Source organism: Cinclus cinclus, chromosome 8 (assembly GCF_963662255.1).
Source record: "Cinclus cinclus chromosome 8, bCinCin1.1, whole genome shotgun sequence".
In the NCBI taxonomy this organism is placed as follows: domain Eukaryota; kingdom Metazoa; phylum Chordata; class Aves; order Passeriformes; family Cinclidae; genus Cinclus; species Cinclus cinclus.
Window position 1 is genome coordinate 13,845,233 of NC_085053.1, and position 14,200 is coordinate 13,859,432.

Consider the following 14,200-nt stretch of genomic DNA (forward strand, 5'->3'; position numbering starts at 1 on the left):
TTAGTTTGAGTAATGCCCAGATAGGAAAGGATATTTCAGGACTGAAAATTAATTATTCTTTATTTATTTTGTGCTGCTATCTGAGGTTTATCTGAGGTTTATCTGTCTGGTGTCTTCTGACTGCATTATATAAGTTCTTTTCCTACAATTTTGCCTCATCTTCACCTGTCTAATTTAGATTTTAAAGCAGTATAAGGTTAACTCTCATCCCTGAAGCTGTTCTATTTAGGAAAGCAAGGTTCTTTTGGTTTAGCTGCTAATGAAGGTTTTATAAACAAACCAGTCTGGGGAAAACAAATTGTTCATCCTGAAATTAGAGGTGATCCTAAAGTGTGTCTGATGAGCAGTGTAGAAACTTTATTGAACTTTTGTATGTTGATTGAACTTCATGCATTAATGCCCTGACTTTAATAGTTAAGTGCTTTTAAATTCTGACTCATGTACCACAGTGTTAACCTTGGTAATCAATCTAGTGGTCACTTTCTTGGAGAGCATTTGAGCATTTTTTTGTCCCTTTATGCATATTAATTGGGTTGTCTGTCATTGAATTACTTCTCTTATAAGCAATGGCTCCCTGTCACTATGAACAAATAAAACTGGCAGGGTTCAATGTAAAAAAATCTTGAAGATTACATAGCAAGCACAATCTGTATAACCTGAATTACTGCCCTTTTTTCTCCACCAAGTTTTACTGGGTTTGGCTTCTTTACTGCTTATACTTTTAGTCTCAGAAAAATAGATTTTTCAAAGCAAATACTAGCAGCCATTTTTTCTGGTAGTCATCATCCTATTTATGGCCTTGCATGATAGATTTTCTAGCTACTTGTTGTACAGCTACTGCTGGTTCAAGAGTGGTGCAGGTATTTCATGCATGGCAAGATACTTAGAACCAATAGCTAGGACTCTCTGTAGTACTGTGGAATCTCTCATTGAGACAGAAGCTCTTAATTTTATCCCAAAGTGAGACAGTGGCTCAGTAAAGAACCATCAGGAGGAAGAGAAGAGGCCAGGCCATCAGCAGACTACAGATTGTATGGCCTTGATATGAAAGCTTGAATTGCCTTTCACAGCTGTCACAGAAAGATTGCAGCATCCATCTGGGGTTTAGAGGAAGGCAAGAGGACTTGGAGTGCAAAACTCTCTCTTCCTCATTTGTTCAGCAGTAGGGTTCATTTTTCAGAGTAGCACCAGATTCAAAGCCCTGGGCTACACAAAACTGTTAGAAAGCTGCCTGACTGCTTATTGTTGGCAACTTAAAGTGAGAGTCACACCCCAAAGTGTGTTTCTTCAAACAAGTGTTAGTCCATTTACTCTTCACAACAGTAGTAGCTTTTTATAGCTAGTCGTACTTCTTGCTCTGTAATTTAAGCAGTTAGAGTTGATAGAGGGACACTGAAAATAGCATGAAACTATTGATCTCCAAAATATGGAAAATGCTCCAAGTTTGGTTTTGCATGGGTGTTCTTTCTTTATGCAGAGCTGTTGCTAAGCAGCATAGCCAATTCTTAGTGTTTGGCCTTAAATATCCTGCTTAAATCATTTTGATTCCTGGTATATCAGAAGAGATTGCACAGTCTTTAGGGTCCCTTTCTACCAGGGTTAGTCACAGCAGATGCCAACCCTTCCCTAGTGCTGGCTCCCTCTTCCCTTGAGGCTGAAATTCCTTTGTAGTTCATAAAATATGGACCTGAAATGATTTTATAATTTCAAATCAAATCAAATCTCTTATCTGATGTTTTTCACTACTGCCTTGTTGACTCATTAGACCAAAATATCGTGACTTGTTTTCCAAACCGTGTCTCTTAAAATCAGACAAAATCTCTTTCAATTAATGTAATTTCTAGGAACAAAATTCAAGATGAGTAGTGAAAAGTGAGACTTAAAAAAAATTATCTAATCCATGAGTGGTTTTACCTATGTAAGTTTTTGTAGAGGTTTGAGCAATCTGCACTGGAAGCCCCCCCAGTCTTCCCATAAAATCAATTCTACTGCTTCACCATTGTTATAATCAGAGTGTGCTTTCCAATATCTCACTTCCTTTTCCTTTTCAGTGCTCTCCCAGCTACTGATCATTCATAAAGAAACTACTCTTCAATAATTTAAATCCTGTAAAGCAGCAATAAAGTAGAAAGTTGATGCAGGTAGCAAATTTAAATGACTCGTCTATTTTTTAACAGACCCATTTATCTGATATTTGGATTTAAATGTCAAATTTCCTTTTTTCTTTTGAAGGTAAAAATTCCTGGTGATTATGAATCATGAACCTGAAAAACAGAGCATGCAATGGTTTAAATTCTGTGGTATATCTACTAAAATGTAATGGGAGTTGCTGATTATAAAAACATAAAATAGGAGATCCTGTATTTTTTAAGGAAGTGGCAACAGAATAGATTTGCTTTTATAAAATCCATTTCAGACTCTCCTAATCAGTATACATTTATCATGTCTGAATGGTAAACCTAACTGTATAATAATAGCTAAACAGTTTTATATAAACTAATGTCTAGTAGTAAATCCATCTTTTCTTGGAAAAAAAATACTTTAAAAACGCAGATTTATTGTGATAAATAATGCAACTGCCTTCATTACATTCAAGTCCAAGTTAATAGCCGGATTCAATGTTCATGACTTTTTTATTCGAAAGTGATGTTCTTCCTCTCTGCTGTTTTCTGGTGCTGATAAATGTAGCCTCCAAACAAAGGAAACTCACAATTTTTCATGCATGATTCTGTATCAAGTGCAAAATTAAATGGTGCAGACAATGAGAGGAACTGATCTCTGTGATAACATAACCTTAAAATAAGAGCAGAAAGCTGTTATTTTGCTCTAAGGTCTGTCTTTGCTGTCAGCTGAGAAATGGCAATGCATCCTTTGCTACAGGTTAACCAGAAGTCTTGATGCAGAAGAATGAAATTCTTTAGGCAAGTCAGACTTCTACTCTGGAAGAACTGGATCCTTCGGAAAAGACAAAAGGTAAAGTATTAGCCTTGGGATTTCAGGTTTGAAACATGCACTCCGTTGGATTAAGTGACTGGTACATTTATCAGCATGTAAAACTCTCAAGTGCCTTGAAGAATCACATGTGATCTTTGTAGGGGCCTGTTGTCTGGCATCTTGTCTGGTGCAGTTTGCGAAGCTGCTCTTTACAGACCAAACATAGAATAGCTGTGTTGGGATTTTCTTTGACAAATGATATTGTGTACCAGAAGAGCTGTGGGTAGTAATATTTAGATATTTTCACATAATAAAAATCTGTTGTTAGGAAACATCATAAGCACCATTCAGCTCAGGAAGGTTTAATTCCTAATTTTAGATTTGCTCTTCACACTCAGCTGCTCTTAGATGTGATTCTAATTAGGACTTTACAGTTAACACAGATTGTATCTTTTTTAGTATGGCTGAATGACATAAGTAAAGCAAAAGCCAGATGTATTTTAAGTACTTTCAAATCCTCTTAGATCATATGATATTTCATCCTAGGGCAGGACTTTGTTGCAGAGTCAACAACTGATCCACAGACAATTTAAGCTTCTCACATTTATATGGTCTTATCACTGTGCTTGCTCCATTATAGCTCTCTCTGAATATTATATTTCTCTGTGCATTTGCTGGGATTTCTGGCTATTGATCATGTGGTTCTGAAGGCTTATGGGCTGCTTTTTTGATACTTCCTGTGAATTCTGAGAGACCTTTGTGTCATCTGGATAAGGTCCACAGGAAAGGCTCAGAGAGGTCTGACAGCACTGGTCCGTCCTAACCACTCAACACATTGTGTACCAGTTTGAAAGAAAGCTTCCCTCGGGCTCCAGACTTCAATCTTTTCCAGACCAGTTAACTCGGACAGAAAGGAACTACCAAATTCAAGTCTGAGGATTTTGTATTTCCTGGGGATGAAGAAAGAATCAACATCTGAACATTAACACAAATTAACTCTACAGCAAAGATGGGCCAAGGAGTCTTGCCAGTTCTTGCTCCTCTGAGTTTATGAGTGTTTAGTGCTTGTTCCAAATGGTTTACCAAATGGATGGCAATGGATGTTGATCAGACCTTGTGGACCCTGCTGGGAAGGGTCTATAACACCGTATTCTGAGCTGTGCCTAACAGGGCAGGTTTCCCTCTCTAATAATTGTGCAATTTGCCCTTTGCTGCTGGTAAGATTTTGTCTGCTTTTAAAAAGATCAGGCATGCATAACATCCTAGGTGGTGGTGGGTGGATTTTTTTATTGTCCTGTTTAAAACGGAAACACTTAAGAGAAAAAATATGAAATTGCAAATTTTTGCCTGGTGTAAAGCTTTCTACCCTTTTGATGTAAGAATGTGTTGTGCTTAACTAAAGATATTAGGCAAAATTACAGTGGGAGAACAGGGCAGCTCAAAAACTGTTCTTAATTATGCTGTGGAGTGCCTTTTGCCCAAAACAACATTCACGTGTAACCCATCTTGTCTTTGGCTCTGCTTCTATGTGCATTATTATTGCATATTTGGTATCTGGTTGGGAAGGAGGGAGCAAATGTAAAGAAACAAGGACGGCTTCCCTGTGCATGTGCTACAACCCTGGTTCTGAAGGTATTCTGTCCTGGCTGTTACAGGGGGTGCAGAAAAGTGCCATGTGTCTGGACACAAAAATCACATTGCTGTTCCTCAGAGCCCAAGGCCTGTGTTACAGGATCAAAGGATTGTAGTTTCAAAGCTCTGCCAAAACACACAGAGGCACTAAAACAAACTGAAACACAAGAGTGGAGGAAACAGACTGAAAACCAGGCAGGATGTTGCTCTGTGGTAAATCAGTGCCCTTGATTTTCTGACATGACATGGGACTTGGTGACTGTTCTAAGCGTATTGAAAGGTCTGGGCAATAAAGTAGCCTTTGATGGGGTCCTCTGTGTTATTGAATAAGATGTTTGATCTTAATGCATACGTTTCTACAGGTATTAGGAAATTAATAACATTGAAATGAATGATGACAAAAAGTAAAACAAAAAGGTCAAAGTACATAAAGCTTATGCTGAAGTCTTTTACCTTCGGATAAGCACAGTGTACTGACAACATGCTAATGAGCTCTGTCAAAGTGTGGATTTAAAAAAAAAAACTTTTGTCTCTTTTATCTAATCCTTGTTGTAGAGTCATGCACTACCTGCTGCCTTGTTTTTACCTCAGTCAGAATGCTTAGATATTTCTTTAAAAGAGGTGGAGAAGCCACTGAGCACTGAGTTAATGGTGGTGCTTATGGCATTCTGATTATATCCTCTTTTGGGTATCTTTTTCAAATGGTGAAACAGGCAAAGGACAGCCATAGGCATGTGCTGCACTGGGCTTTTCTGCTGTGAAAAGAGGTCTCATCTCTTTAGCCACCTAGTGACTCTATGGTGGTCTATTTGTAACATTTATTTTTAATTTCCTTTTTTCCTTTTTTCCAGCTTCGTTTTCTAGTGGAACTTGTATGGCCTCTGTTATTGTTTCTTGCACTTGTCTGGCTGAGGAAAGCTAATCCACTGTATCGCCAGCATGAATGTAAGAATGTTTAAGATGTTATCATGATCTGACTTCTTGTAGGTAATGGCCACATGTTCTCCGACAGAAGTATTGGGACCTGCTTGTGTACTGTTACTGTCCAGTGGTGAAAGAACAGACTTCAGTTCGAGTAGCTTAGCTATTTGTAGCCATGTAGTGTTAGACTTATCAGTGAGGATATAAAAAAAAGTCTAGTTTTCCTGTGAGATACTTTCTGGTCAGACTTACCTAGGGTCCCAAGATGCTATCCAGTTTTGGATTTCTGGTACTGAGAAAGTAATACCTCACTACCTATTTAAAAAGCCCGTCACATTACTCAGAATTAATTTCTGTTGAAAATAGCCATACTGCTTATATTGGTGACTTCTTTTTTCTCAGTAAAAGATAAACCTATACATGATTCCTATCACATTCTTTTTGTAGAGAGCCAACTCATCATGCTATTTATATTCACAAAGACTGCATTAGAAAAGACACCTAACAATTCATATTTTGTGTTTTGATACTCTAGGTCACTTCCCAAACAAGGCAATGCCATCAGCAGGAACACTGCCATGGTTACATGGCATCTTCTGTAACATGAACAATCCCTGTTTCCGCAGCCCAACCGACGGAGAGGGTCCAGGTGTGGTGTCCAACTACAAAAATTCCATGTAAGCAGATCTGTATGTGTGAGACTGGGTTGCAGCAATACAGGCCTGCTAGGGAACTGCTAATAGCTTGCTCTGGCCACTTGTTGGGCATTCATGGGCATGAATGATACAGGGGGAAAGGCTGGAGTATCCTCACCTTGCTTAGAAAGATCTCTCACCACAACAAGGAATATTTTAAAGAATTGTTCTGTGGTGTGAATGAAAAAGGAAGATAATAATACACCAGCATGCAAACAATGGAAGACAAAAATTTTCAGTTCTAGCACTTCGGTTTCATGCTAACAATGGTCAGCAAAGTTGAAACAGAGCTCATGATGGTAGGTTTGGGCCTTTAGAGAGAGACTTCAGAGCAAGTCTCTAGGGAGCACATATTCACTTACTAAAATCTGTAAGAACCTGCTTACTGAATGTCTTGGGACAAGTCTTTTTGATAAAAGAGCATGGAATCCCTAAGCCTTCTTTTCTCATCACTAGAGTTGTCCCTTCTGAATGAGAGCTCTGTTGAAGTGGCAGCAAATAAGAACCTGCAATGCCACTTCTTATGTAGCATCTGATTTGGCTATATACGTGTGAGACTTTAATCAGCACATAACCTTCAGGTACTAGCCTCTTTGCAAAATAGGAGAATGGGAGATTTCCAGACTATTCCAGACCACTGAAAAAAGGGCTGTTGGAGTATTTTATTGCATTGTTTGTTACAGCTGCATCATGAAAGAAAGTATAGCAGACAAGGACCCTTAGAGTGAAGAAAACCCTGTCAGCCTAAATATAAAAAATACTCCAAATCTCTCTATTGCAAAGTCCACTTTGGAGCATCCAATGATTAAAATTCATGAGCTAATGATGTGAAGGCCATTGAATCCCCTGTGTGAAAGTCTCTAACATGGACTTAACTTACTATTTGGCCTTTTGTTCCTAGTGAACAGGATTTTAAATAGTTAGCTGAACTTTTTTGGTGGGGTACAGTCAAATACACAGTGAAGCTAGAGGGTTCTGTACATTCTAGCTTTTCTAGGTTTCTTGTTAGAGAGCAAACTGTCACTTTGCCAGTCCCAGTAAATTCACTTCACTACAGCAGAAGTAAATGCATTGTGTTTTCTGAAAGAATTTGGTCCTTCCTGTTTGTTATTTCCTGTAAGCTAAAATGAGTCATGTGGACTGAGATATACCACTGCATGCATGGAAAAATATAATACTATTAAAGAAGTGTAATGGCCTTACCTGATAGTAAGAATTGTTTATGCTTTTTCATAAACACAGGATCTGGTTGCATCCTTGCTTGATCTGCATGTTCTAACCCAGAAGCAGTAGTTGAACAGCTGCCTGTGACTATTTTTACTTGTGTTTTCCTGCTCCTCCTAGAAGAAATATTCTGAAGGGACCTAACAAAATGGAGGGGACTGATGTGTGAGGGGAAGGATACTTCTGTTTGTGAATGATTCCATGTCACTTGCTAGGCTGAGCATGTGCCCAGAGTGCCCCATTCAACTGCTGGAGCTGGGCCTGGGCTAGAGCCAGGGCAGATTTGCACTGTAACTGTGAGATACAAGTTGTCTGGGGAAGGTCCTGTGTCCCCAGAAAGACCAGCATGGCTAATGAAAAAAATGTATGAATGGCCAACCTTCTGCAACACCAGTAACCCTCTTAAGATTTCTGTGGACTTTCAAATCTCACTGAGCCCCAGACTACCTGAAACTGAGGACAAAATAACTTTTGTTATTTTTCCTCATCCCTAATGAAGAGTCAACTCCTCTCCTCTCCTCTCCTCTCCTCTCCTCTCCTCTCCTCTCCTCTCCTCTCCTCTCCTCTCCTCTCCTCTCCTCTCCTCTCCTCTCCTCTCCTCTCCTCTCCTCTCCTCTCCTCTCCTCTCCTCTCCTCTCCTCTCCTCTCCTCTCCTCTCCTCTCCTCTCCTCTCCTCTCCTCTCCTCTCCTCTCCTCTCCTCTCCTCTCCTCTCCTCTCCTCTCCTCTCCTTTCCCTCTCGGTTTGTTTGTTTGTTTTGGATCTTTTGTACTTGAAAGGTTCTCATGAGTCATCACTCTTAAATTATTGTTTCTTGGTTATTTCTCCTTTCAGCCTTGCAAGGGTATATAAAGATGCTCAGGAGCTTTTACTGGAAGCCCCTGAAGTCCGTGACCTTGGAAGAATCTGGGAAGAACTGATCATTATGACTCAATTTATGGAAACAATGAGAACTAATCCTGAAAGAATTGCAGGTAATTGTTGTGTCTATATCCTTTAGACTATTTAATTTTTCCTTCTGAGAGCTGACTAGTAGTTACTTTGGAGGCTGGCAACACTATAATGTATTTCACATGTTACTCTGCTTACTGTCAGGGTAAGTTAAAATCTGTCCAGTGATAAACACCTGTCATTTAAGGGAAAGGAGAGAGGCAGTCACCTCTGTTCTACAGCCATCTTCCTTAAATAACAGTAGACAAAACTGCAAAAGCATGGGTATATCCCCACACAAGGTAAAACGTGGCTGAAGAAATGCCATTAATTGTTATTACAGTAAAAGCAGAATCAGTGAGAAAGTGTCACTGAAAGATGCAGAGGAATGGAAAATTAGGAAGATGTCTGAATATATGCCAGGAGCATAACCCAGAGAAGTGCTTAGAGGTACTTTGGTACTTTGTCACAATCTTAGCTAAAACAGGTTTGAAACAATGAAGAAGGAAACTCTGCATAATGTGTTTAGAAAGAGAAACATTGAACAGTTACAAATTGCAAAACACAAATTATTTGCATTAACTTCTATTAAAAGCAACTTGCCAAGCTCAGAACACAGTCCTGGAGGAAATAGGGAATGATTATAAATTTTTTTGACTTAAGTTCAAAGTACAGAATTTGAAAAGGTACTCCTAAAACTAAAGGTATAAAAATGGTCTGGCTTTGTGAATTGATCTGTCCCATTCTCAAATACTTTGTCACAGGAATAGCATTCTTATTAAAATTAGTCACTCTCCATATATTTTTAATAGGATGTGTATAAACCATCTGATACACATGGCCCACTATCCTATCAGAGGTTTATAACTAGAAGTAAAAAAAGGATTATCTCCATGTAAATAACAGTGAGACAGCCAAATGTCCCAGAATGTAAACAAGAAGTTGAGTATAATCTGAGCTGTTGTTTGTACCCTGAAATCAAACCTGACTATTTAGAGGTGAGGAAAAGCATGTCATGCCATAGGTTTGCTATATATTGCTAGGGGACCACACCCCATGGTTTAGGAAGTTGCCTTTGCATCCAATATCAACTTTACTCATGAAATACAGAGAACATTCCTGCCAGTCCTGTGACATATAATGTTAATGCTCCTTCAGAATCCGTGGGGATTTTAAATGTGTTTTACTTTAAAAAAATAGAAGTTTGGCATTTCCTATTGTATGAAAGATGGTAAAAAAAAGTCAGTTCTGAAGTTTAACTAATAAAATATGAATTACCATCTTCCTTCACACAGAAAAAGTTACTGAAAGATTGGCTATTTATTTGTCTGTGCTTATAGCTTACTACTATTGCTTGTAAGTAACATCTTAATAGAATAACTGCAAAGTTAAGCATGGAAAAATTTGCACATGTCGGAGTTGTGATTGCCCCTTCTACTGATTCCTGAAATCAGACCTACCTCTTGAGTCCTCCTTCCTTGTCCCAGTCTCCCTTATCTCATCAAAAGTGTCAGTGCTGTGTTCTTGTGCCGTGCTTTTTCCTCCACACTGCCCTGATGCCAGGAAAGGCATCAGTTAGAATATGAAGCACAGACCCCTGCTATTGTTTTCAGTGTTACTGCTTGAATAAATAAATGGAGAAACAATTGAAGAAGTTCTCAGGCCCTGTAGCCTCAGGCCAGAATATGCTTAGTGCAGATGGAATTGTGGAAGTTAGTTGGCAAACTCTGATAAGACTCAGCTCACAGAATGGAGTGCATGTTTATTAGAAATGTCTAAAGTTACATTCCCTGTGTCAGTAGGGTACACACAGCTCCTGCCAGTTTCAATTGCCTGTTCTAAAGACTAGAAGAATTAGAGCTATTCAAGCATTCTTTACCAAAGTCTGTGCATGCTGTGCAAGGTACCTTTAATAAAGGTATAATTTAATAAAGTTATAATAAATATTTGATGAACATGAGCAGCATTAAGTTTCCAAGGTTTTTTCTTGTACCATGTTGAAGCAGAGTTCTCACTGATAAGATCTGTGACAGAGACAAGTTTTTAAAGACTGGAACTGTTTGACTTTAGGAGCAGCAGTATTTTGAGTATTGTTACAGACAGTATCAGGGAAATTGGGTGGGCTCTTACTTGTGTCTAATTTTACAGTGGGTGGTCTCAATGGTTTGCCTGAAGAGTAGTTGTTAATTTAGTTTAATATGAAATATATACTACAGTTTATGCTTCTCCAAAGAAATTGAGTTTTTCTCATGGGAGATTTTTCAAGGGTCACTTTTGCAATGCAAGAGAAGAAGGTTAACTAACTAAAATTGATTGACAGCAAGTGATAAATTAGTGTAAATTTAAAGTGTTGTCTAAAGTTATTTACACAAGTCTCAGAAGAAAGGACACTAACAATAGTAGCGTACTTGAATCTGAACATTTAAAATAAATAATTTCATCAGAAAAAAATCAGACGCTTTCAAATGCAATTGGGGCTGCTTTCAATGTGTCCATTGCTGTAGTCCTAGTTTGAAACATCTTTGAGACATCAGATATGCAGAGGCAGAACACTCAGCATTTTCTGATTATCATTTCCCAACAAAGATTTAAAATTATTTTGAATTTCAAAAATAATTTTAGCCCAAGTTAGTCATGACTAGATATAAGAGCCAAAGCACTTTTTTTTTTTTGCAGGTTTTAGCCAGGATATGAGTTGTTCTTTAACTTCCTTTGTTTGGTATCTCACTGATCTGTGCATTCCTTTTTCATCCAGGAAGAGGAATACGAATTCTAGACATTTTGAAAGATGGGGAGACCCTCACTTCCTTCTTGCTAGAAAATGTTGGCCTCACAGATTTTGTTGTTTACCAGCTTATTAATGCTCAAGTGCGCCCTGAACAGGTGGGTAGAGTTTAACAGTTACCAAGTTGTTATCTGTGAGGAAAGAATCTCCTCATTGTATGTGCAAAGTAGCCTCACTGGAGGCCTTGGGCCCAGAATAACTGATGCCTTATGGGTCATTTTTACAATTTCTCTCTTTGTTTTTTGTGAATCTAAAGGAAGAGATGTTTGGTTTGTCTTTTAAAAACATTTTGAGTGTGCATTAAATATTAATAAATTATTAAATAAACAGCAAAATCCTGTTGTTACACCCAAATAATGAGCATCAAGAAACAGTACTGGCAAGTACTTCATCAATCCCCATGACTGAAGACTTGACTTAAAAGCATAATGAAGCTGTGCATCCTTTTGAGATAACAGTTCTGATGAGAGAAGGACTGTTGGAGGTTCTTAGTTTATAATTAAAATTCTCTGCCCTAATGTTAGCATGGTGGCTTTTTAGTATTGTCTCACATGAATAGGTGGAAGTGGAGAAGCAGACCCACTTTCTCAGATTCTGATTGAATAATAGATCTACTCAGAAAATTCAGAGTGAAAAGTGCAGGTCAAATCCCTCCTGAAGCAGCTAAGCAGGGAACTATGTTTGACCAAGTCCAGGCTGTCTGTGCTTCTGCATGGTGGCTGGGAGCTCTGTGAGGAATGCTATATGAATGAATGAATGAATGAATGAATGAATGAATGAATGAATGAATGAATGAATGAATGAATGAATGAATGTTGCTGAATTGGAATTCTGGAACAATTTCTACACTGCATTAGTGTGGGTGGAAGCAGGTGAATAACTGAGGCTGAAAGACACAATTCCTCTGTTTCACTGCCACATAAAATAGTGGCAGTTTCAGTATTGGAGAAATACTGAAACTGTGTGTGGGCAGAAAGAGGGGAGGGCAATGATGACCTTTCATGCAGTTCCTTTTGTGCATCAAAGGTTCCAGCTGATGTGACCAGTGGCCAAATTACTTATCTGCTGTATTCTTGATTGGTATGTGAGGAAGCCCTCCCCTCTCCTCACTTTATCATGAAGCAATACCACAAGATCATACCAAAATCAGTGTCAATTGATACATCCTACATGTTTTCACACTTCCATGTCAGCTGAGATGTTGAAAATTTGCTTCCTTGCTGCTTGTGACAAGGAGAATATATACAGACATGCTGCTGGATTTCTCTTTCCCTATTCATCCCTAACCTCTTCTACACCAGAGGTCTGCTGTGTCAGGAGAACTGAGTCCTGCTATGTTAGATTCTATTAGCTCCCCAGTGGTATTCATTAATCTCCTGCTAAAAATTCTGCTTGAGAGTGTATTCAGGACTGGAGTTTTCAACACTACCACAAAAAAAAAAAAGATTGAAACCTGCTGGGTGGTATCTTTCTGCTCTATTATCTGTGCTGATGTAGAAAGAGATGTAGTTCTCTTTATGCCAGAAATTAAAGAAATTGAACATTGGTTAGAGGAAGCTGGAGGAGATCTGGTGTTAAATACCACTTTTGGTGTCCTCTATGCAGTTTCCTCGTTAGCAGTAATTACAGGGATACAGGATCATCTTACCAGAGCTGATTTACAGCTATGAGGAAAGAAAGTGTTGTGAATACTTCTTTCAGGTGAAAATTATGCAGAAAAACCAATCTCATAATTTTAAAGATACAACAAGAGAATTATTTTCAGTAGGAATTGAACACAGCATTTTCTGTGGGAGAAAATTTGCTTCATTCCAATAGCCCTTCTTGATAAGCAAGTTGCTTGGATTGGACTTACGCATGGTTGAGGTGGAAGTTTCAGAGCCATGACTTGACCCTAGATCTATGGTTGTCTTAATCCTCAAACATGATAGTTCATCTCCAGCTCTTCATGCTGCTCTGCCCTCTGTTAGCCTGCATATTTCTGTACACCCCTTCCCCCTGCTGCTGATGGCACAGAGCTGATCAACCTGAAAGCTACTTGTTTACAAAAGCCTGACTGTTGCCAACAGCTGGCTGGAGATCTAGGTCTGAGCTGCCTGGGAGTCAGGAAATGACACACAGAGCTGAAAGCTAAACCTGATCAAACAGCCAACTAGCTGAAAAAATAATTTGGACTTCATTCTTGCCAGCTTTGGCCAAACAGTGACAACATTGATTTAAAAAAAAAAATGTATTGCAGTTTCCCTCTGAGGGCCTGCTTTTTTTGAGTCATTCTAAGATAAAGATAAGAAACTGATGTTAAAACACAATAAGAAGTTCAGGAAAGATTGGCAGCTGCGTAACCTGCCAGAAAAATTGGAAGGGCAGAGGTTTGATGTTTTGCAAATCCCATCTGCTCATGAACATTATTGAAATGCAGTTACAGTTTGTAAATAACAACTCTTTTTTTTTTTTTCTTCCTGTGTTTAGCCTTCTCAGTGATGTTAATATCAGTGTTTCCTCATTTCACAAGTCAAATCAGGGTTCCCAGGCTGCCTCCCTGTGCAGCCCGGTTCATTGCAGTTGACACTGCCTGAGGAGGACCATGCCAAATGAGGCGTGTATGGCTAAAAAATGCTGTTCTTACCACACATATCCCCAGGACACAAGTGACCGACCAAATATACAAATTATTTCACCGACACAAACTAACTTAATTCCAATTCAAATGTTCCAATTTGAGGGAGGGCAGATCTGTGTGGTTCTGGAGGTTTTTTGCAAGACAGTCTGGATCTATCAGTTAAATTCCTTCTTTTGCATTCTGCCTCTCTCCACACTGTCTAACTTGTGTATTGTATATCAGTACAGCTGTAGTGATGGTATGACCTCTCAGATAGTTCTAGAAATTCACATCCCTTTTTTGCATCATAATTCCAAAATAGAATCTGTGTGTAATTCAGAGGCCTTTCTTTTTTTGGTCATCTGCAGCTCCATAAGCTGAAACTCAGGGCAGTCATGGCAGATAAAAATCCAGTGTTATTCTAGACCTCTCTGCCTCTGCCTTTTGCATTCTGGATGCTGACTTTCCAGAGCCACACTTGC

At 38.8% G+C, this 14,200-nt stretch overlaps 1 protein-coding gene across 1 annotated transcript in view; it reads left to right on the top strand.

Moving 5' to 3' along the window:
• Window positions 1-2,907: 2,907 nt before the first annotated feature.
• Window positions 2,908-14,200, top strand: part of ABCA4 (ATP binding cassette subfamily A member 4) — a 62,672-nt gene continuing 51,379 nt past the window's right edge. Inside the window, exons 1-5 of the mRNA XM_062497801.1 lie at window positions 2,908-2,973; window positions 5,418-5,511; window positions 6,023-6,164; window positions 8,239-8,378; window positions 11,090-11,217. Of these exons, the coding sequence (XP_062353785.1) occupies window positions 2,908-2,973; window positions 5,418-5,511; window positions 6,023-6,164; window positions 8,239-8,378; window positions 11,090-11,217 (570 nt within the window). The remainder of the gene's footprint in view (window positions 2,974-5,417; window positions 5,512-6,022; window positions 6,165-8,238; window positions 8,379-11,089; window positions 11,218-14,200) is intronic.